Here is a 21,253-nt window from a genome sequence, read left to right as displayed (position 1 = left end):
ACTCATTATGCACAAACCTCTGCTCTTCGACTCGGTAGGACATCTCGAAGGGCAAGGGGAATGGCTTTGGGATGAAGGGAGAGAGTAGGGGAGTTGTTGAGGATCTAGATAGCGACTTTGTAGTAGATTTTGGATTGTGATACCTTTCCGGATGGTGTGCGTGCAAAGGCCGACTTGAGCATTCTCTTGAGAGAAAAAATCAAATAATCAAACAAGGGCTTGAGCACCCAACCTCCCGACCAAGCTCACACTATTCAAGGGGTGGTACTTCAGGCCTCAGGTGTGGTGTCGAGTCCTTTCTGGATTTTGTGGCAACCCTTGCCCAGTGATGCCACACTCAAGTGACCACCTATGCGCTGAACTAGCATGGTAAGAACCAATTTGGTGATACTCAATATGGCACGGCCTAATGTGGCCAGTCTCAGTATGGCATGACCTAACGTGGAAAGACTCAATACGGCACGACTTAATGTGGCAAGACTCAATATGGTAAGCCCCTGTAGAGTACGCGTGTACGGGCACGTGAGAACGTGACCGGCCGCGTTTTCCGATCGCGTCTCGCGCTCCTTGTCTCTTGCCAACATCACTGCTACTGCGCTTTCGCGCGCTCTTCAGCTCTAAGGCGTGTTTATTTTACCCCCACATGTACCGCACATTCCAGCTTGATGTGCGCTTCACGACGAACAGCGATATGCCAGTGAGCGACCATGTACGCGACTGCTGTCTGCTGAGCGCTCAGCACGCATTGGCGCACAATTTCGGAGGGAAACTACGCGCGTATCTGGCCACTGCCACCTCCGCCGCAGTGAGACATGGAGAGATGCGCGCGCAGATCCTTTCTACAAGGTTGTGCAGCAATGCACGTTGAGAGCGGCGAGCGTGCCTCAGTTATCTCGGATCTCACCTGCTTTTGTTGCTAGTCCAGCCCCTACATGGACACACACACCACAGAATCCAGGCGTGTTACGGGGATCTGCCTGAACAATGTACCTACAAGAGATAGTCAATCACCCCCCTCACCCCTCCCTCTCACCAGTCATGCTCGTATCACCCATCTGATTGTGACAAGGGCCGCGCCGCGCTCGACCTCGGGTGTTTGCGCCCCCTCGGCTGGTTATACGCACATCCTCCGCTCCCCCCTGCCCACTATACCCCCTTGACATGTCGCCAATGATGCACACATGTGTAACAGCGCCGGCGGAACTCAAGCCGTCCAATGCGTGAGCTCGATGCGCATCGGCGGCATGCCGACAAGCTGAACACCTTCTAAATGGAGATCCAGCTAATGGCACAAAGTTTGTCTCTTCCTCCTTCTTCCTTGCATCTCCCCGCATCTCCCCGCAACCCCCGACCTTGTCACGCGTCACACACCGCCTCGTGTATCGTCTGCGATCTCTCTAGTGTTGTATCCTGCCCGGTGCTCTTGACGAAAACAATGCAGAACGGATTATACAAGCAGTGGCACAATGCCCAAGAGACAGCGCTCTACCCCTTTTCCACCCCCTCCGCGAGTCCACGGGCGGCTTCCCCTATCCAATGGGGTACGTTTCATGATTTATCGCTTGCATTCTCGCTGACATTTGTGCAGGGAAGAGCGGAAGATTGAACGCGCACGAACCGCGCCACTCCCCCAAATCTTCCACTTTTCCTGGGCACACTTCGGCTCCAGGATCCCGTTGACTTCTCGTAGTGATGGTGGAACATTGTCAGACGGGCTTGACGGGGGCCGCTTGCGTAGTATAGCCGTTTCGCGGCGTATAAGAGGCAGGGGTGCAACCCCTCTCAATCAGCAATCTGCCTCTTTCTCTCCTCCCCTTTCTTATCCTGCACCTCTCCTTGCTCTACCACGTATTAGACCATCGTAAGTCGCTTCCTCGACGCTCTGCCTCATTCTGACCAATATGCATCAGGTCCTTTCTCGCTCTGTCAGTCCTTTCATCGCTCGAGTCTGATATTAACTGACCAGACTTCATTTCCAGCTTGACCGTCATTACCATAATCAGTGAATAGTTTGATATGTCTCCAATTTTCTGCTGACTCGACCTATTGCAGCTTTCTTCCAACCCCCATGAGCAGACACCGAGGAAGGGCTGCCCAGCGTCGTCATGTTCGTCTTCTTCTCGACGACAATTGACGCGTTTGAAGGCGATCTCGCCTTTCGTCGACCACAGCGATGCCAGCGATGCCAAGGCAGACGGCGGACAACATGTCTCGATCCATTTGCTCGCCGCCACAGATGTCGAACTCGAGCTTACAACCAACGCGAAGTCGACGCACGCAGGCACATATTCATTGTCATCCTTGAGGCCGTCCACGCCATGTAGCGTTGGGCTGACCACCGCGGTAGATGATGAGCAAGGGTATTGCGCCTCTGCCAAGAACACACCGCTGTTCTCTCCCAACGCCGGACGCCATCCCATGACATGATCTTCGACGACTTACACGCCGTCCCACGTTTCATGTGAGTATCTGCCCCGCTCGTCGTGCCTCGTGTTCCGCTAATTCCATCGGTCAGACCATCACATTGCGTCTTCTCTGTAATCCCCGTCCTAGAATTAAGAACGTGTCCCTTCGACGCGGTTACGGAGTTAATGTCAAGACGGTGTGTTCTGACTTTGTTGCGCCTCGTGCCCCACTGACCTGTCTTTGCCAACGACCGCACCGATGCCGGCATTCTCAGTGCAGGTCACGAGAACGCCGAGAACGCTGTCAACAGTCAAGGTAAGCTTTCTCATCACTGCCCACCGCATGTTACAGCTGACGCGTACGACCTGAGCGTATAGGACCGTGCTCCTTCCTTCCCGCTACCATCCCATGCCACGTCGTTGTCGCCTCTGGCCCCGTCTCTGAAGCCACCTTGCGCTCACATGCCATTCGTCAACTACACGCCCATCAACACAGCCGTTTGCCAGCCATCTCATTGCGCCGCGCAATCGCCCTTCACGCGGACCCCAAGTCTGTTAGACCGGGGGAGCATGCGCGGCCGTCGATAGGGCTCCCAGTCGGACGCCGTGGGGGCAAGAGGACACCCGCAGCGCTCGTGGCGTGCAATGTCTGCGTGACTGCCGCGTGAGATGGCGAGAACGACTCGGTGCGCGGTCCATGACTCGTAAAGTGCTGCTCACTGACTATGGCCCAGACCACGCATGCTCGGTCGACCCCCAAGGTGGATCCCTCGATCACGACGGATACTGAGGAGCTCGCTGCGCATGCTGCGAGCGAGTCCAGAGGTGATGGGAGACGGAGCGAGGAGCGACACTGGCACGTGGCTTGTCTCGCCTGTCCTTCATCTGGAAACCGCGCCGCCCTCCTCTGTGCCTCCTCCTGGCGGCTTCCATTTTCTCCATACGCGGAACCGTCGGAGGCCTGCGTGCGCTTCCTCAGCGAAGAACGCGACGATAGGGTGGACCCCTCCCGTCCACCCGCACGCGTAGAAGAATATTGCTAAGCATGTCGCCCCACTGAACGTATACCGGTGAGTACGGTACTGTCCACGCCCTCTACGTCCCGCGGGGATCCTTGCGAGCTGAATAGCGCGCTGACCCTCATTTTCAGGCATTTCTGTGAATTCCCGAAGCGCTGGAGGCACGCGTGCGGCTCCCTTGGTGAACGACGCGATAAGGTTAGTGTATCCCCGCACACCCAGCGATGCCGTTTATGGGCCCCGCTGCTCTCAGCGCGCCAGCGCGTTATGCACAGGTGAGTTACCGCGCCGTTGTGTCAAAGCGCATGCTGACCTTATTTTCAGGTATTTTCTGTCAATGCCGAGCCGCCGGCGGCAAGCGCGCGCTCCCTTGGTGAAGAATTCGAAGACGTGTGGGTCCACGTCTTTGTGGGGCCTGCCCCCTTCGTCGTCGGGGTCGTAGTACAAGTAGCTTCATCTGATTATGAAGGCGAAGGACTCGCCGGGGACCCCCTTCCTTCACCGAAATCCCCTGTTCCACGAGCGTATTCTGATCCCTTGTTCACAGATATCTTTGTAACGACCCCGAACTGCCGGAGGCTCGCGTGGGATCACTCAGTAAACAACCTCGAAGTGATTCGGTGGAGTTCCGTATTGAAACTTTGTCTGCGTGCTCCGCCGCTGACCGTGCTAGCCAGTAGAGCCGGGAGACTGTCAGGCTGCGCTCTGATAGGAGCGTAGCACACTGTAACTATCGCCAACGGTATGCTTGGCTGTCGTTATGATTGTGATCTACGTGGAATGACGATTTCTCAGGTACTCACGAGATCGTCAAAGGGTGCCGTTCGAGGGGCGCACGAGGAAGGGCAGGTCAGTAGCATTTACCTTGACTCACGCGCGCCGCATATGTACACGTCGTAGCAAAAGTTGTCGAGGTAGTGCTAATTTTCTTCGATTGTAACTAAGTCGTTGACAAAGTCAGTACCGACTTACTGACCACCTCCATACCTAGATACCCAAACCTAGCCCTCTGACCGTTGCTTGAATGCCCACAGACATCGAGACCATGTCGTGAACCCGCGTGCGCAGGGCGGGCTAGCTGAGTCTGCACGTGAAGGGCTGACTCGTCGATAGTGTGAGAAACTGAAGGTACGGATGCCGTCCCCTTGTTCGTCAACCGCGCCGCTGATGTGTTTGTAGAATCAGACGGCATGTGAACCCTTCGAGGGAGATGGGGATTTGGCACACGACGCCAAAGGGCCCAGCAAGGAGGTCGAAGGGCTTAGCAAGTAAGGTCGAAGGTATGCCCCCTCGCGCCCTCGTTCCTCATTTGCGCTAACCCTAGCCTAGATACCCGATTACTCAAGCTTCTTTTGAGGGCGCGCCCGAGGCCTGGGGCATGCCGTGCTTGAGGCCTGCCGCATGTCGTTGCGGGTCGAGGGCTGCACATCGCGCAACTACGGCACCCCCATGCAAGGGTCCAGGTACGCGTTCGTACTGTTCATGTACTACTATACATCCCCCCTTCCCCCGTTGATTCTCTCACCACCCCTTCCCTTCTCTCTCACCATCACATTTCAAATCCACCCTCCCCTCCCCTTTGCTTCTCTCTCCCCTCTACTCCCATCCCCTTTCCTTCGCTTATCCACTCTATTCCCTTCCCCTCCCCTCCCCTTCGCTTTTCTTTCCTCTCCTGCCCATGCCCTTCGCTTCTCCCCCTCCACTTCGCCCCCTCCATATGGTCCTTCGCCTCCCCCTCCCCCTCCTCCCTCCCCTTCGCATTTCCCCTCCCCCTTCCCCCTCCTCCCCTTCGCCCCGCTCAACGATCTTACAACACGAACAGACTCTTCGATACAATATACGGGGAGGGAGGAGGTGGGTAAGGGGCGAGTGCAGACGTGTCGAAGCACCGGAATGAGGCGGGGGGGGTGGGTGGGAGTGCAAGGCAGATGGGAGGGGAGGGGAGGAGGGTGGAGGCGTGAGATGAAGAGGGAGGTGGAGGGTGGAGGCGACAGGCAGCGGGATGAGGGGGAGAGCAAGGACCGCACGCAAGAAGGAGGGAGGGAGATGGTGAGGTGAGCTCCGTACCTGTTCATTCGTTTCTCCCTCCCCCCACCCCTTCGTCAACCCCTACCCTTTGCCTACCCTCCTCACTTTGCGTATCTCTCTCCTTCGTGCTTCCCTCCCCCTTCGCCCATCCCTCGCCCATCGACGTTCTTATTTCCCTTTCACTCCCCATTGTGTCCAAGTCCTCGAGAGAGCTAATCAGACGCTTGCAGCTGCCCTCCCCACCTTTCTCAGCCCCGTTGGCGCAATGGAACCCGATTCGAAGGGGGCGGCTCGCAACGACGAGGGGCGAGCAGGCACCCCTCGACAGCGGACGGCACGCTCGAAAGAAGCTTGACAACACGAGGGGCAGGGAGGGAGGAATGTGAGTAGTCCTTCCCCTTCCCTTCGCATTTCGCATACAACGTCGCCTCTCGCCTCTCTTCGCTTTCCCCCCTCCCTTTGTCTATCCCTCCCCTTCCCCTCGCATATCCTTCCCCTTTGATCCCCCCTTCCCTCTTCCTTTTCTTCTCAACCCCCACTGACCCCCACGCTCCCCCCTCCCTTCGCTTGCCCTTTTATCCTCCCCCTTCGCCTCTCCCTCTGTGAAGCGCGAGAGCGACTGCTCATCAGACAGCAGCTGCCCTCCCCCACCTTTATCAATCATGCCGGTGCGCCTTCACTCGACGGCAGGCAGGCGCGACGACGTCAGAACAGGATGCGACATAGTGAAGGTACCCCACCGTTCACCAATGCTCTACACGCTCGTCACCATCCCGCTCATCAACAAACTTGAAATCAACGAAACACACCTCAAAGCGCTCCAACAAGTTTTCAGCAAAGACCGCATCCATCACACGCTCAAGGATGCCGCCGTGTACGTCAAGGCGCTCGGCATCACAATAATCACCACTGACAGCGACAAGGTTGACCGCAAGGACGCGCTCTTCGATGGGTACCACGAGCCCGGCGCTTGCGGCTCGACGCGGTGCGGGCGGCAGCGTCATGGCAGGAGAAGGTCCGGGCCCCCACAGCGCGCAGGGAGAGGGTCAAGAACATGACTACTATGATAGACCAGTAAATTGTGGGCAATGGGTGTCGCGCGGAGTCCCGTCGTTCAGTACACCTCGGGCTCGAATTCTGAAGGGCGCTATCCGTACTATCTGACGGAGTACTTGAATGCGGACGACGACATGGTGCGCGTTTTCGTAACTGAAACATCCGGCGTGAGGCTGATCTCGAGGCGTAGTTTGAGGCCTTCGTCACGTCACTGCTTTTCGTGCGGACTCCTTCGATGCGGATGTGGAGATCATGAGCGCGGCCGGAGGGGCGTCTTTCTCTGGTGGCCCTGGGACCCTGTCAAGCCCGCTGGCTGCGAGACGTGGTGCGGGCGATGGGTTGGGATCGCGCGCGCGTGCGCGAGAGCAGCACGAAGAGAGCAGGGACACCCATGTCGAGTCCCTCGCCTCTAATTGCGGCTCCCCATCTAACTGTGACGTCCTACGCGCCGTCTGTACACGCCGCGCACGCCGACGAGACGTCGCGCAGAGTCGGCGGCGCCGCGAACGCGCACGCCACAAACTCCCCCATCCCTCCCTCGATGTCTTAGAACAAGTCCGCGAGCTCCCGCACTCGCAGCCAGTGCCGCGGCTTCGCACGTTGGGCATCGCGTCATACGCAAGACGGCCAACTCGCGCCGCTCATTATCTATGCCGCATGCCTCTCCCCTCCCTCCTCCGACTTCGCCACCTCCTCCCCCTACCGCCGTGAAATCGCCACGCGTGCTCAATCGACTCGGCGACGATGACTCACCTCAAGCGCGACGAGATTAGCAACATTGGGCTTCTCCCGCTGTGCCGCGCAGGTGGGGAGGGGCGGGCGAGGGTGCAAAGACATCCCCCCTCCCCGACCTCGTGAGACCCTCACCCCGCTGCACTCGCACGGAGAACGAAGGAGATACGACGCGGGACATGCTCACGGCGTCGCGTCGCACTCGCATCGAAGTGCACGACGGGGTAGCACGCTCCCAAGTACGGGGAGACCATCCCCCCCTTCAACAACGTGGGGGTCTGCCCGTCGACGTGAACCCGCGCGAAGGTGCCTCCAAGCCGCTCACTGACCTTGAAGCAAACTCGGAGCGACGCGGGGAACGCTCTGCCGCTCTCGCATCACATGCGCGAGGGTGAGGGGAGGGGCATCTTTGTCACTCCCCTCTCTTCGACGAAGGGTCGCAGCGGCGGTCAGCACGGGTACGCGGACGTTGCAGTATCGATCTGCGGGCGCGTAAGCGAGGTCGAGAAGATGCAGAGCAGATAAAGGACGAGGGTGAGGGGATGGGGATGTAAGGGGGAGAAGGGAGCGGCGAGAATGAAGGAAAGGGGCCAACAACAACGACGTGGCGCGCGCAGAGCACGAGACGATGGACGATGGCGAAGGGAACCCCATAGACGCTGGGGATGTGGGTGGAGGTCGAAGGGAGGATGGTACGGCGAGGGGTGGGGTGATGGGGGAGGGTAGTTGCTTGAGGTAGATGTAGCTCCTCGTGTACATGATTTCAGTAGATAGAATGAAGAATAGAATGTTGTTTATGAAACAGAAGTCCGAGGCGTGTTAGAAAGGAGACAGGCATCGGCGAGCACAAGGGGGTGGCGAGACAACGAAAGGGAAGTAGAGAAAACCAACTCGCCTCGGCCCCTTCTGTTGTATGATACGACGGCAGACGAGAAAGATGTAGTTAGGGTCTATGAGAGTCGTAAGCATGGCTTATCGTGGAGGAAAACATGAATGCTCACTGCAGTGAGCAACATGAGTTTCCCAGCTCATGGCGCTTTCTCTCAAGTTCCTGCGCTCGCGAAGGGCGCGCGCGCTCTCAGGACGTCGAAGCGATATACTAAAGTCAACAATCTATTTATTGCGCCTATCTACGAGTAATTATATAGCACTTGTCTCGACATCTACAAAGGTCAGAACGTATTTGAGCTGCATCTCATGCTTCCAACTCACCGCTCTTCGCCTTCACACGACTGCTTGGGCATGGATTCCCTTGCCTCTGCTCGTTGGCATTTCGGACGAGGCACGCGTGAGCTCTTCTTAGTGGGCGAGATTGTCCTGAAGGCCCCCGAGGATCAGAGTCTAGAACGAGTTAGCATATTGTGCAGTGCACGACGTGCTCACCCCTGACCATAAACGGCGCCCCTCCATGCCATGGAAGGTCCAGCGCGTCCACCATCACCTGAAAATCAATCAGCAACACCCCACAAAGTTGTCAGGTTTGGATCTCAGCGAGGGGATGTCGACGAGCAGCGCTTCGCGCCGCTGAGCCAGGTTGTCCGGGCGCGACCGCATGCGCTCCTATCGAGTGCTAGAGGGATATTACAACATCTCGATAAATCTCGGACTGACCCGCGAGTATAGGGTCATAATCTCCTCTGTGCATGACGTAGGATGAGTAAATCGGCGAGCAGGGCGAGGCGCTACTCGCTGCTTGCGTGCAACCTCGCGAGTGGTAGACGAGCGTCTGAGGGCGTGCCGTCAGCATACCGGGCATGCGTGGTATGTGTGTTTGGCTCACCGACGAGTGCGTGAATGCCGCATTTTCATAGCAGTCCAACATGAACTGAACAGGTGTGCTCACCGAGATGACATATGTAGTCATACGGGCGTGGCGCATATAGGCGTCCTGATGCGGCTCATGAAGAAAATGAGCTGGTCAGTCTTTGTTAGCTTGTCAATATGCAACAAGAGAAGCCGGCAACTCACGAGTTTGTGCATCTTGAGAGGAGCCGCAAGACTTGCGAACGCAGTTGAGCTCGACATGGCCGTTCTTGTGCTGTCCTGGGCTCTATGCTCATCGTTGCACGCTCGTCGTCATCGTCTTGAACCGCGAGTCGGACCGAGTTCGACAACGACACCGATCACGTACATCGATTTCCAGGTGAAGACGACGACCGCCAGTCGTCCCCCCGCGGCGTAGAGGTCACGTCATCGGGCGCGCAGGCAGCGGTGCTGCAAGCGGACGTGCACTGCAAGCCGCTCGCTGTCAATTACGATGAGCACGGACTTTATTGACACACGTTGCGCGCTCACCAATGATTTCCCGCCTCCCGGCAGGTTGTGGAGCGGCAGCGGCGAACACGAGTATCGCGTCCGTCGTCGGCATACATCGAGAGAACATGCCCGAGCGCATCGAAAGCGCTGAGCAGTGGGGTCAGTCTCATCCTCGGCGGCATAACTCGCCCGCTCCGGCAGTCACCGACTTGCGTGGGGGTTGGAGAGGGTCTCGGGCCTCGTGAACCGAGGCGGAAGCGCCGATGGCTGCAGCACGAGGTGCGGCGAAGTCACGTCGTGATGGCTGTGGCGTGCGACGATGAGCTCGCCGTTTGCCGAGGAACGTGGCGGGGCGCTGCGAAAGGATGAGAGCAGTAAATGGTCAGACAAGGGATTAGGTAGTCAGACTTACCTTGACGATTGCAGTCTGTGTCGGCTGAGTGAATTCCGCGGGTCGTTGTGAATCAGAGAGCCAGAAAGCGCAGATTTCGGCGGTTTCCCACGGGGAAAGTGCAGGACAGGGTATTTTCGACTTTTGCGAGTCTGGGGGGATCATGATTTCGTCCATCCGAGCGTCTTGTCGCCGACAATGGGTGGGGGGAGTTGAGGGGGAAGGGGAAGTCAGTGTGGGAATGTGATGCCACGCGAGGCATGAAGTGATGACAGGTGTGGTTCTTGATTCCGGCCCTCATCACGTTCGCCCTACCTGCTGTTGCGCCCCGGCTCTACGCGATTCTCGAGCCCGGAAAACCGAGGTCGGGGTGTGGCAGCTGAGTTTTGGTGCTCATTCTCTGACACCCTCCCGCTTCATTGTTCCCTCCTCGGTTTCGGCCGTCCGCTGACGGCTACCGGTCGCGTACAAGACGACGGATGAGCAGAGGCCGATCTGCAGAGCGCGGCGAGTCCCCGCGGAAGTTTCTTGTCAAATCTCCGCCCAACCCCACCCCCAACATTCAAGGAGAATATTTCGACTCCAGCAACGATTTTGAGCATGTGTTCAAGATTCAGACCAAGCCGAGGGCGTCCTACGCGCGTTCTACGCCTTCGACGACACCCTACCATCTCCTCAAGCCCGCGCGTGCAAAATCTGATTCCTCTGCGTATTTGAGTTTCTGCCGAGCAGCGACATGCGCGGCTCGAGGCTGACTATCTGAGTGTCTACTAACGATCTCAGAGCGCACAACGCAGACTCAACAATCAAATGCCTGCGCGACTTTTGTACCCCATCCCCGCCCCCGGCTCGCGCTCTACGCATCCGATGACTCCCTGCGACATCCACGAGTGCGAGTTTGAGCCCCAAGGACAAATCATTCAGCCCCAGCGCACCGAGTTCATTTTCTCCCCGGATTCGGCCTTCCGCCCACCACCCCCAAGCCAGCGCTCTTGGTCTCACCAATATGATTTGCAAGTGCAACTCAAAGCCTTAGGACGGCGGTCTCCACAATCAGTTCAGGACAATGGCCTCGAGCCCATTCTCAAGCCAAGACAACGGCTTCAGACCCAAGCGTGGCGATTTAACTTTTCCCCTGATCTTGTCGTCCACCGATGCCCGAGCGCAAGCCATAGGAGTTCGCTCTCTGCTCGCGACCGACGGTCTCAAGCTTGAATGCGTCAATCTCGTTTTCTTCTGGATCTGGGCTTCCCCTGACCACCCCGAGTCCCCCGTTCTTGCTTTCGACTACGATTGACGGAGAGCTCGGAATTGCTTCGACAACTTGTTCCTCTCGTCTTTGTGAACGAGCAACAAATATTCATCTATGGCATAACTTGAAAAACAACTGCAGGCCTGTAAAAGCAGAGAAGTTCCTAACCCACCGTATGCCACGCGTCAGCGATGGCCCTCTCTAAACCAAGTTGCTGGTTGCTGGTTGTCGAAGTCGAAGTCGATGTTGCTATCGAGGACGTCGAGCGAGAGAGTAAAAATATGAGGCGAGTACGGTGACGCGGAGAGCGGGCCGGGCTCGGCTCACGGAGATGATGAAGAAGATTCCCACGAGGTTACTCTGTAACGAAGTCTCGATTAAAAACCTTGCCCTCCTCCCTTGGAGGAGGGCCCTTTTATACCTACAGCTGTAAGTAGTCATAACCAGTCACGGAGTATATATACGAGTCATTAGAAACCAGGAGAACCTCAAGGAACTCCAAGGGAAATACCCCCGCGAGGGGTGAAGGCAGAGCACGTGGCGTCGGCTAAGGCCGAGGCGTCACATCGTCTACCTCCAAGGTGTGGATACATGCTTGCTTTGGCGTATGGGACGGTTTCTGCGGCACGTCGGAAACGAGTGCTCGATGAGAGCGAATGTGCGACCGATTGATACTGCAGCCAGCTTATGTATGCTTGCAACCCAACAAGGTACAGACCGACATCCCGTTGTCGCTCGAGTGGGAACAATAACGCCATTGTACCTAATAGGAACGAGAACGCCGTGAAAGACATGATTATTGTCAGCGCCGCTCGAACTTTTCTCTACTTCTAATGCTCAGTTCGCGGCCATTGTTGTCGACTTGTGACCGATCTCTGCTCTGCATGAGCCTACGTCGCATCGCGATGGATCTCATGCGCAAACCAGTCTGGGTTGTGAGTCCTTGTGGGTCCCTGTTTGGCTGCCGCCACGGATCAACAGCGGAGCTGACCTGCCTGAATTGCACGACCTTTCATCCGCTTCCTCTGAACTCTTGCCATACTTCGCTCTCAGGTGCTTCCCACACCACCCCTGAGTCCGAACCATCTGACTACAGCCCTCCTCCCTCCGCTCCGCTTCTCTGCGCCGCGCTCGAAAGGCGCTCTGACCATGCTTCGCTCTGCATGGTTGTCGACGTTGCACTGTCGACAGACTCAGGTACCGGTGTTCCTGCCTACTCAATAGCTCTCTCGCTTCTATGGGGATACGAGCAGTGCTTCTCTCAATGGAAGAACTTCCTTGCGTATCGTGCAATGCTTCGCGGCGCCACATAAACTATTCCCAATCACCTTACTCCGTTCCTTATAAGCAGACTACCGCGGGTCCCCAGCGTCTTTCTGAAGCAGCAAGCCCACAGGCGAGACTATAACAGCTTTACCAATCTTGCTACAATGCCTCGTCGCTCTGCTAGGTCTCTCGGGAGCGTCTCTTGTGCCAGAGGTGCCTCGAATAGGTTTGCCTCTCCAATTAGTGAGCGGGACTTCGCGAGCGAGGATGGCAAAAGCATTCCCTTCCACCGTCGCCCGATCGGCCTGCTCATCCAAGTTCTCTTTTTTGGATCTTGCATGGCCGTCTGTTTCACCCTGCTTGGCCATCACGTCCTCTCGTATACTTCCGATGCGCCGTCAAGCGGCACAGTCAGGATCCTCTCCCGGGACGCCGCCCTGGGCGGGTGCATCTTGACTCTCCTTTTGTGCCCCATTCACCTCTTCATCTGCGACATCCTGTCCAAAAAGGGCGCGTCTCGCAATCAGCTCATGGTTGCCGATGCTCTCTTGGTCGTCATCGTCGAATTCCCAGTACTCGGAGCCATCGCGGGACCCTGCGGGCTGGCCCTTCTGCAGGCTGCGTCTGGTCAAGACTCTGTCCTGACGGTCAGGATGGTTAGCTTCATGGGGGCCATCGGTTATGGCGTGTACATGATCGCCATCGGGTTTCCTGTGCTGTGCGCCTTTGCCATCCTGGGGCCTGAAGTGATATGGCAGACTTTACCGCTCGTCTTTGATTCAGTAGCAGGCCAATGATACACACTCCTTTGAGCACCCTTGTACGAGTACCTGGATCCTTCGATGCTCAAGCAACTTGCAATCTTGTGCGCCACAGATGCTAGGTAGAATTGTTGACTCGCTGTCGGTGTATACTAACGAACAGTAAGAAAGCCATCTAGCGAATGTCATGCCACTGCCAGAAAGGTACAGGCATATTACACCAGCGCTCGAACTACCCCAACACCACGCAGCGGGTCCCCTCCGCTTTCAGGCGAACATGGATTCATTGTACCATGCGCCTTAGGCAGATTAGATAACCGCTGCAACCCCACATGCTGCACACCGACCACCAACGCGCAGGGACCGCCTTGCTATCGTCGCCGTGCGCCCGAAGACGACCACAGGCGGGGACCGATAGCGCGAGCTCTCCTGGGTCAGTGGTCCTTAAACCCGTCCGCGAGGACGATTGGCAGTGGCAACTATTGTGGGGCGAGAAGAGAAGATGAAAGGGAAACAACGAGCGCACGAAGATGGATCGTTCTGCCTCGACTCGACTTGGAAGGATGAAGACGGAAAGAGGCGCGAGGATAGGGCGAGGAGAAAGACGAAAGAAGCAGCGCGTTAGTAAGATGAGACAGAAGAAGGCGAGGAAGACGTACCATGAGCAAATAATTCACCCGGACGACCTGAAGAGCGTAAGATATCCCGAGATGAAGGGACTGTTAGTAAGGCGCAATCGAACAAGAGATGTGGAAGCTCACAGTATGGAGGAAGGAGGAGGGACGGACGGGGAATACAGACGAAGGACACGCGCTTTTTATACAGCCCGCCACGAGCTAACTTCACAGCCACAAACTACAGCTTCACCGCCACCCTCAACAATAAGCTATAGTGCGTTGGTAGCCGTCAGACTTTGGATAGATGGTGGGGGTGGTTCAGAGGCTGTATGAAGCGTGTATCTCGAAGGCGATTGAAGAATGGCCGCGGAAAACAATGGCGAGCGGGCCGCGAGCGTGGGCGGAAGACAAGGTGACGTGATGATGTCATTTTATGGTCGGAAGCCGGAAATGATGCCGAATGGGGAACTCAATACTTTCCTCTTCGGGGTGACTGTGCCACGCTTCCCATGGACGGTCGCTCCCAGCTTTTCTCGGTCAAAGTAGGTCAATGATAAGTTGGCAATGAAACTTCCAGGGCGTACATACATAAGTGAGTCTACGGGTCAGGATGCAGGGCGATAACGTGGAATGATAATGAAGAGCTATCGCTCGTCGGATGGGTGAACCGCCTGCGAAGATAGCCAGCGGGGACCTTTCCGACCAGAGATAGCTCGGAATAATGGCTTGTCTAGTATACATTTGAGTCATAGCATGAGAGCTTCGTTAGAGGGGAAGGGTGGGTACGATGAGGGTCTAAAGAAGTCGGTTGGCTGGTGCGCTATCAAGAAGGTAGCGCACGCGGCGGGCGTGTCACCAGACAAGCTTTGGGGGATGTGGGCTAATGAGATGGGTTTGGTTCAAGAATGCAACATGAAGAAGCTGGAAGATGCAGCGAGTTTGGGACCAAGAAGGCGAGGAAGTCGTTAGGGCCGATAGTGAGTCGCTCGGCGCGGCATGGTTTCGTGCTACTCCGACCACTCATCCTCCGGTATCGCCTCGAGCGCGGTCACAGAGCGAATCTGCGAGAGATCCGGCGCCGGAGCAAGGCTGAAGGCCGGAGATGGCGAGAGGGCATTATGTGGCGTAGATGCGGCCGTACCCCAGGAACGCGGGGAGTACTCGCTCGACGGCGCATCGGACAAGCGCCAGTCGTTTTCTTGCGTGAACGAGCACCCGTCCTGCTCCCGCACATCGAGCTCCATCTCCTCATCCTCCATGACATCCTGCAGGCGCACGGGTTTGGGAGGGGTCCAGGTGCTCGGTGGCTGAATAGACCGCAGGTGAATGATGCCACGATGCGTTGAAGATGAAGGGCGAGACGGCGATGCATTCAAGGAAGCCGGCCGCCGCGGCGGGGGCGGGCTTCGCTGCCGTAAACGGGAGGACACGCTGCGCGGCGGAGACGCAGCGAGGCCGTGTGCGGCGCGAACGTGGTGGGCTAGCTCGCGCGCGTTGACGGCGACGTGCGTGCATCCGGGCTGCTGGCAGTGCGTGTTCTCGAGGGAGGGGGGCGCGACCATGACCCTGGGCGTCTTGCGCGTGCGCGAGGGCGAGAAGGGCATAGCTAGCGTTGGCTGGTGCGCCTCCAGTGACAGAGGAGCTTGTGGATGGGCGTAAGAGGACGAGCCGCGCGCATAGGACTGAGAAGCGGATGAGACTTTCACTTGACGACGCGCTCCGCGGGATGATAACGCACCAGACGGGCGGCTTCGCGCTCAAAGTTGCTCTCGGGGCGTACAGCATGCAGCATCGTGGATAGTCAGACGCGTTCGGACGCCTTATAGCTTATCGAAAAGACGACTAGGAAGGAGGGAGAGAGCGAGCGCGTCAGAACCCCATGCCCGGGCCCGCGGGGTGCGTGCTTCGAGGCAGGAGGTAGCGTGACCCCGAGAGCGGCGTTTGTCTCTTGTCTGGAACGGGCTAGTAGCGACGCGAGGGGTGGCCTGACCTGCTCTCGTGATGAGACGAGCGGAGGAGAACAAGAAAGGGCGGCAGCGGGCGACACGCCGCGACCGCCAATTGTGGCGGTCTCGGAGCGTCGGGCCACGGGCCGAAGATCGGTGATGCCGCTCACGCGCAGCATGTTCAACTTTTGGACGCGGAGCCGCGCAGATAAAGACTGCATGTTGGTATATAGCTTTGAAGTAGGAACGTCATTTTTTTGTATCTGATACAAGCTAGTAGAAGGTACGCAGATAGTACCTTTTGATAATAGGAATTCACAACAACCACCGTGGACGATCCCAGCAGCCGTACAAACGGAAATCTGCGATGACCGTAGCGCCAACCATGCCCGCGCGACTATGTAGGCACCTCGACGGTGACGGGGCCTTCGTAAAGATCCACGATTTCCACGAAGAAAGCGCCAGCGATCGGTCCCAAAACTAGCATGACGATGCCAGCCCTTTCCACGCATCTTCCGATGGCCCACATATCGTTCATGCATCGTGAAACCCCGTACATGGCCAGAGAGATAGTTGCGAATACTGCACTGAGGACAAGTCCAAGTTTGACGCCTTTGGTGGCACCGACCTTGACTATCATCGCGAGACTGATGGGTAATCGGGAGAATCGCGCATCGAAGGATCTCTGCTCCTCGATTGAAGCAGAGACGAAGACGCCAGTTATCCCAGCAAAGGCCCAGGTCAGCAGCCAGCTAACTGACGCACATACGCAATTCCACGCCAGGTCCCTCTGAATCGGGTCGGAGGAATGGTCGTGGGGGGTGTGGCAGGTACTTGAACCACCTTGAACCAGAGGACCGACCATGATGTCGGCGCTATCATCAGCAGCAGACATCGTAGCGATCTTTCAGGGGGGCAGATGAGAAAGCGGCGGACGACCTGATCTCCGCAGCCCGTCCAGTCCTTTTATGGGGCGCGTAAAATGAAGACTTTGGAGGGCTTTTGTGGCGAAGAAGACCGCACGAAGCTGTTGGAGATGGAAGAGAGTCTTCGACGGAGAGTGACTTCCTCCAGGCGGGTAAATGAAGAATCTTTACCTTTGTGGCGTATTGAAGCCCTTGGAACTTCACCGAAGCGGCATGCTTCTGTTCTCGGATAAGGGTCAAGCAACGATACCGAATAAGATGCGTCTCGAATAAGAAGGGCAAGGAAAAGGCGGTCAAGTCCCTCCATCATATCAGTCAGGTGCGTTGAAGTTGTGGAACCGCGCGCCGTGTGCATGGATACAATGTCAGCACTCGGAGTAGGGAAGGAGTGAGAGGTTGATGTTTGTTTGGCAAAGCTTGGTTGATTTGGATGGATGGATTTTGCCGAAACAACAACTTCTCACGCTCCTTTCGACTCCCATCACAGCCCATCACCCATCACAGCGACACCTTCGTGGCGAACCCCGTACATCCCTTAGTTCTGAATGTATCCATTGCGACTCTGCGCACCGTCGCGCCATCTCTGTAGAAGTGATGTCTGCGTTCTCAACGTTGTCAACACAGACTGCTCCCTCGAGAAGACGTCGACAGTTGGACATTGTCCTGCGGCCTCCATTGTATACACCCATGCGCGTTGTGAACTGGCGGGAACATTCTCATGACTATGGCGCCTCATCTGAAGCGACCTGCCAACGGCGCGATCTCTGCCTACGTCAGAGTCAGACGAACGGGCTGGGATCGGTCTCCTAACGGCTAATATACAGCTAGCTCGAGGGATCCCGCCACCTGGTCAAAGACACCTTGTCCCTTCCCAATGCCTCCCCCTGCAGTAAAGCGTATTCTAGTTGTCGGCGCCGGCGCGGCGGGCATGTCCTGCGCGCACCAGCTCGCCCAGCATCCGGACAAGTTCGATGTCACGCTCATAGACGCCGTCGACTATTGTGGCGGGCAGGCCTTCTCCATCCCCATCGACGCCGAGAGGCACGGCGCCAGCTGGCTAAACCAAGGCGTTCAAGGGTACGTCTCGCCTTTCAACCGTTCCGCTTAAGCTCACTATCCACGCAGAGGCTCGAACATCTTCCGCCACACCATGCACATGTTCCGCAAGCAAGGGCACGACGTCACTCCGGTCAACTTGCACGTCTCATTCGGCAAGGGCGACAACTTTTGGACCAACGTCTTTCCAACCGAGCTCGTCGCCAGGCTCCACAAGGACATCGCGCGCTTCAACACTGCGCTGCGCTGGGTGCGCCGCACGGAGCCTCTCTGGGCGGTCGTCCCGATCAAGACCTTCGCGAAGATCTGGCGCTTCTCAGACGAGTTCGTGCTCTCGATGCTCATGCCGAGTATCGCGCTCTTCCTGGGCACGGGCAACGCGACGCCGGACGTACCGACCATCATCCTCGAGCGCATCTTTACGAGTCCGACGTACGGGATGTGGTATCCGCCCGACAAGCGCTCGCTTGCGAGCAACGAGCCGCCGATGGTCGTCTTTCCAGAGTTCGGCGCGTTCTACGGAGACTGGCACAAGGACCTTGAACGGCGCGGCATCACCGTGCGCCTGAGCACGAAGCTGCTCGAGGTCGTGGAGCGCGACAACAAGTATGTTCGAGTCAAGCTGCGCGGTGTCGACGAGCGGGAGACGGACGAGGAGTACGACGAGCTTGTCCTCTGCGTTCTCGCAGACACGGCCAAGCGCATCCTCGGCAAGAAGTCTCGCTGGGTTGAGCGCAAGGTCCTTGGAGCCGCAAAGTTCTCGGACGATATCACGGTGACGCACAATGACACGGCATACATGGAGAAGTGGTACACGAATCGGTTTGACGAGGGTAAGGCGGTCACTACGCTAGGCGATAGAGATGAGAGCGAGCGCGTGGAGCGCGGGCGAAAAGAATTCAAGCCGTGAGTCTGTTTCTCCGTCCTTTGCCAGTCATCGCTGGTCTTTCGTTCATCTTAGGGTTGGTCTGATGCTGACAGTCTCGTAGGATGTACTACATCAAGCAGACGCCCGCCGACCCGGCCAAGCTCGAGATGTGCTTCGACTGCTCGAACTATCAGGCGCAATTCTCGCGCGACCTTCCATTTGAGAAGCACGTCTTCCAGGTATGTGACGCCAGCCTCGCTCTCAGCGTCGTCTCATGATTGTCTCTAGACCATCTTCTTGAATAAGGCTCACCGTGAGACGTGGTCGTACGACGAAATAGAGCGAGACAAGATCATCCGCGAGGATTGGTGGCACCAGCTTTGGTGAGTTCGCGTTATCTTGTCGTTCGAGCCATACATTGACGCCCTCTATAGCCATGCCTGGACCCACTATGCCTTCGTCGTCCCCTGGATGTGGCTTCTGAACGGGAAGAAGAGCGTCACCTTCGCTGGCAGCTGGACACTCGTCAACGCGCACGAGGTCGCCGTGCTCTCCGGCATCGCCGCCGCGCAGCGTCTCGGCGCGGAGTATCCCATCGAGCTCGAGCAGGAGGAGGACGGCTTCGCGCTGCTGTGCTTCAAGCTCTACTATCTGCTCAGCCACGGCAAGTACTATCGCGGGCGCAAGGGGCTGAAGAAGCTGAAGGGAGACGGGACGGGGACCGGGTTTGGTAGGAAGGGGGACGAACCGCAGGCGACGGAGGGTGATTCGTCGGTATCGACGGGCGCGGTGAGGAAGAGCGTGTCGGGGGGAGTTTGAGTGGACCACACGAGTTGTTTTTGGTCTTTGGTCGTTATACTTTGTTCGAAGCAGCGTAAAGGAAGTTAGTTATTCGGATTCGGATTCGTATAAGTCGTGAGGGTCGTAAATATAGGAACCAGTCTATATGTATGCATAACAGAGTATGTAATGGAAAGTGAAAGCATGGTTTGTAACAATGAAGCATCAGTCTGATTGTCGGAATTCCCTTTGCAGCCCTCTGAACGAGTGCTATGAGCAGTCGCCCGCGTCAGCCATTATTCGTGCAGGCCATCATCACTCGCGGTATTGGGGTTCTGGGAGGACGAGCGATCCGTGGCCTCCAGCTTGCAGACGGCGGGGTGGTTTCCTCGTTCGAGGACGGGAGACTTCTTCAAGGTCGACTCGGGCCATTTGGAGATGTCGTTCGTACTCCTCCTTCGCCTTCATCTGCGCTTGCGCTGCCTTGTATTCTTGCCGGCTCATGAACCATGAGTTCGTCATGGTCAACCCCCCTCGGGATGGGTGCGCCTCGACGCCTCGGATTGACCGTGTCGGATCAGGGGACGGGCCGACAGCGCGGCGAGCATTCGTGAACCTGGTGCTCTGAGCGGGAGCCGCCGAGCTGCTCGGTTGAGGGGTAGGCGAGCGACGATCAGGGACAGAGTCGTCGGGCTCGGTGGCGATAGTGGTGACCGAATCGGTCCGCCCCAGGCCAGCTGGCTGCGAGTAGCCACTGTGGTAGGGGTAGCCGACGGGATAGCCAGGGGTATGTGCAAGGGGAGGAGGTGAAGGCGCAGGCGAAGGCGAGTGATAGGACCCGTTGCCGATGGAGGCTTCCGAGAAGGCGCTCGAGTGTCTGTTCAGGTAGTAGTAATCGTTCATCATCCCGCGCTGCTCCTGCTGTCGGTAATCCGAGTTGTCTGTGCCCCAGCTCTTCACGCGTCCGAGAGTGATCGAAGAAGACCGAGAGGCTACGGAGTCGACCTCTGAGACCGTGGAGTTGGAGGTGGCACTGGCAGTGCTGGCGACGCTGCTGTGGCTAGGCGTCGAACGCAGAGTCTGGATCTCGGCGTCGCCATAGTCGTTGTCGATCCAGTAGTCGTCGTCGTCCCTAGGTTGAGCACCGCTCCAATACTGAGATTCATCCTCAACCTCGTCCTCGACGGGTTCTAGGCTTTCCCCGCCAAAGGCGGCGGCGACGCTGAGCTCCTCTTCTTCGTCCTCCCCGTCCTCGTACTCTTCTTCGGTCAAAGATTTGCGAGAGTAGGAGATCGTGAGCGACTTCATGGCGCGAGTGAGGCGGCGGCAGAGACAGCGGTCGAGAGTGAGATGCTGGGGACAGTGCTCGAGCGCAAGTGCCCTATATATCGCTCACGGACGATATCTCCGAAAGGCAAACATTGGGGGCCAACGCGTTGACCATCAGTTTGCCGCGAGGCGTTGGCATTGTTCGCCATCCAAAACTAGTAATGCCTGACCAGCGCATGCTGTTCAAAGGGTCAATGCGACAAAGCCGGCCAAGCGATCCTGTTCATATCAGTCAGCAAACGTGCATCGCGGGAAGGCAGTGCTTACCCATTCTTTTTGTTCGGTAAATGGGCTGATGTCCCCTGGCCAAAGCGACGAAGCTGCCGGATAGATTACGCGGAAAAAGCCAAATGGGGAATCACAGCGATGCAGGCAACAAATGATATTACTGAAATAGAGGCCGAGCTATCACAAACAATAGTCCAGGCGCAAGTGCGTGGGACCCTTGGAAGAGCGTCACCATTCATAACCTTGATCACAGCCATAGGTATGTAGGTCTCCGTCGGAGATCAAACAGGCGCTGTGACCGGCAAGACTGGACCAGCGCAGGCACCAGCGTTTTCTA

At 57.2% G+C, this 21,253-nt stretch overlaps 13 protein-coding genes across 13 annotated transcripts; 6 read left to right on the top strand and 7 right to left on the bottom strand.

Annotated features, from left to right (window-relative positions):
* The first annotated feature begins 1,376 nt into the window (after window positions 1-1,376).
* On the top strand, window positions 1,377-1,761 carry SCHCODRAFT_02099335 (uncharacterized protein). The gene is made up of 2 exons (XM_050341786.1): window positions 1,377-1,541; window positions 1,589-1,761. Exons 1-2 carry the CDS (start codon window positions 1,436-1,438, stop codon window positions 1,678-1,680), a joined length of 198 nt encoding a protein of 65 aa, XP_050197641.1. The 5' UTR covers window positions 1,377-1,435; the 3' UTR covers window positions 1,681-1,761.
* On the bottom strand, window positions 1,696-2,598 carry SCHCODRAFT_02641837 (uncharacterized protein). The gene is made up of 3 exons (XM_050346236.1): window positions 2,516-2,598; window positions 1,965-2,461; window positions 1,696-1,914 (listed from the first exon to the last, which is right to left on the bottom strand). Exons 2-3 carry the CDS (start codon window positions 2,418-2,420, stop codon window positions 1,888-1,890), a joined length of 483 nt encoding a protein of 160 aa, XP_050197640.1. The 5' UTR covers window positions 2,421-2,461; window positions 2,516-2,598; the 3' UTR covers window positions 1,696-1,887.
* Window positions 2,424-3,448, top strand: SCHCODRAFT_02517677 (uncharacterized protein; the record flags this gene model as incomplete). The annotated part of the gene is made up of 5 exons (XM_003026796.2): window positions 2,424-2,461; window positions 2,516-2,602; window positions 2,681-2,721; window positions 2,784-3,058; window positions 3,140-3,448. The coding sequence occupies 5 exons, from the start codon at window positions 2,424-2,426 to the stop codon at window positions 3,446-3,448; spliced, it is 750 nt and encodes a 249-aa protein (XP_003026842.1).
* Window positions 3,449-3,648: 200 nt separating this feature from the next.
* On the top strand, window positions 3,649-4,104 carry SCHCODRAFT_02672677 (uncharacterized protein; the record flags this gene model as incomplete). The annotated part of the gene is made up of 3 exons (XM_003026797.2): window positions 3,649-3,699; window positions 3,749-3,816; window positions 3,972-4,104. 3 exons carry the CDS (start codon window positions 3,649-3,651, stop codon window positions 4,102-4,104), a joined length of 252 nt encoding a protein of 83 aa, XP_003026843.1.
* Window positions 4,105-6,201: 2,097 nt separating this feature from the next.
* On the top strand, window positions 6,202-6,530 carry SCHCODRAFT_02672676 (uncharacterized protein; the record flags this gene model as incomplete). Its single annotated transcript, XM_003026798.2, has 2 exons — window positions 6,202-6,437; window positions 6,491-6,530. 2 exons carry the CDS (start codon window positions 6,202-6,204, stop codon window positions 6,528-6,530), a joined length of 276 nt encoding a protein of 91 aa, XP_003026844.1.
* A 461-nt stretch (window positions 6,531-6,991) lies between these two features.
* SCHCODRAFT_02555479 (uncharacterized protein) lies at window positions 6,992-7,999 on the bottom strand (the record flags this gene model as incomplete). Its single annotated transcript, XM_003026886.3, has 4 exons — window positions 6,992-7,207; window positions 7,262-7,379; window positions 7,428-7,518; window positions 7,570-7,999. 4 exons carry the CDS (start codon window positions 7,997-7,999, stop codon window positions 7,157-7,159), a joined length of 690 nt encoding a protein of 229 aa, XP_003026932.1. The 3' UTR covers window positions 6,992-7,156.
* Window positions 8,000-8,994: 995 nt separating this feature from the next.
* SCHCODRAFT_02099306 (uncharacterized protein) lies at window positions 8,995-9,815 on the bottom strand. Its single transcript, XM_050341785.1, has 4 exons — window positions 9,536-9,815; window positions 9,372-9,485; window positions 9,209-9,323; window positions 8,995-9,154 (listed from the first exon to the last, which is right to left on the bottom strand). The coding sequence occupies exons 1-4, from the start codon at window positions 9,633-9,635 to the stop codon at window positions 9,139-9,141; spliced, it is 345 nt and encodes a 114-aa protein (XP_050197639.1). The 5' UTR covers window positions 9,636-9,815; the 3' UTR covers window positions 8,995-9,138.
* Window positions 9,663-10,064, bottom strand: SCHCODRAFT_01341880 (uncharacterized protein; the record flags this gene model as incomplete). Its single annotated transcript, XM_003026887.2, has 2 exons — window positions 9,663-9,851; window positions 9,909-10,064. 2 exons carry the CDS (start codon window positions 10,062-10,064, stop codon window positions 9,663-9,665), a joined length of 345 nt encoding a protein of 114 aa, XP_003026933.1.
* A 2,505-nt stretch (window positions 10,065-12,569) lies between these two features.
* SCHCODRAFT_02591731 (uncharacterized protein) lies at window positions 12,570-13,223 on the top strand (the record flags this gene model as incomplete). The annotated part of the gene is made up of 1 exon (XM_003026799.3): window positions 12,570-13,223. One exon carries the CDS (start codon window positions 12,570-12,572, stop codon window positions 13,200-13,202), a length of 633 nt encoding a protein of 210 aa, XP_003026845.1. The 3' UTR covers window positions 13,203-13,223.
* Window positions 13,224-14,307: 1,084 nt separating this feature from the next.
* SCHCODRAFT_02641815 (uncharacterized protein) lies at window positions 14,308-15,818 on the bottom strand. Its single transcript, XM_003026888.2, has 2 exons — window positions 15,522-15,818; window positions 14,308-15,465 (listed from the first exon to the last, which is right to left on the bottom strand). Exons 1-2 carry the CDS (start codon window positions 15,573-15,575, stop codon window positions 14,791-14,793), a joined length of 729 nt encoding a protein of 242 aa, XP_003026934.1. The 5' UTR covers window positions 15,576-15,818; the 3' UTR covers window positions 14,308-14,790.
* A 273-nt stretch (window positions 15,819-16,091) lies between these two features.
* SCHCODRAFT_02555469 (uncharacterized protein) lies at window positions 16,092-16,624 on the bottom strand (the record flags this gene model as incomplete). The annotated part of the gene is made up of 1 exon (XM_003026889.3): window positions 16,092-16,624. The coding sequence occupies one exon, from the start codon at window positions 16,622-16,624 to the stop codon at window positions 16,127-16,129; it is 498 nt and encodes a 165-aa protein (XP_003026935.1). The 3' UTR covers window positions 16,092-16,126.
* A 905-nt stretch (window positions 16,625-17,529) lies between these two features.
* SCHCODRAFT_02517867 (FAD/NAD(P)-binding domain-containing protein) lies at window positions 17,530-19,398 on the top strand (the record flags this gene model as incomplete). The annotated part of the gene is made up of 5 exons (XM_003026800.1): window positions 17,530-17,732; window positions 17,781-18,617; window positions 18,701-18,818; window positions 18,868-18,962; window positions 19,014-19,398. 5 exons carry the CDS (start codon window positions 17,530-17,532, stop codon window positions 19,396-19,398), a joined length of 1,638 nt encoding a protein of 545 aa, XP_003026846.1.
* A 270-nt stretch (window positions 19,399-19,668) lies between these two features.
* On the bottom strand, window positions 19,669-20,673 carry SCHCODRAFT_02591720 (uncharacterized protein). The gene has a single exon (XM_003026890.2). It carries the CDS (start codon window positions 20,665-20,667, stop codon window positions 19,675-19,677), a length of 993 nt encoding a protein of 330 aa, XP_003026936.1. The 5' UTR covers window positions 20,668-20,673; the 3' UTR covers window positions 19,669-19,674.
* Window positions 20,674-21,253: the final 580 nt, after the last annotated feature.

Source organism: Schizophyllum commune, assembly GCF_000143185.2.
Source record: "Schizophyllum commune H4-8 unplaced genomic scaffold SCHCOscaffold_13, whole genome shotgun sequence".
In the NCBI taxonomy this organism is placed as follows: domain Eukaryota; kingdom Fungi; phylum Basidiomycota; class Agaricomycetes; order Agaricales; family Schizophyllaceae; genus Schizophyllum; species Schizophyllum commune.
The sequence above is the reverse complement of the archived record's forward strand: the minus strand, read 5'-3'. Positions and strand labels throughout refer to the sequence as shown.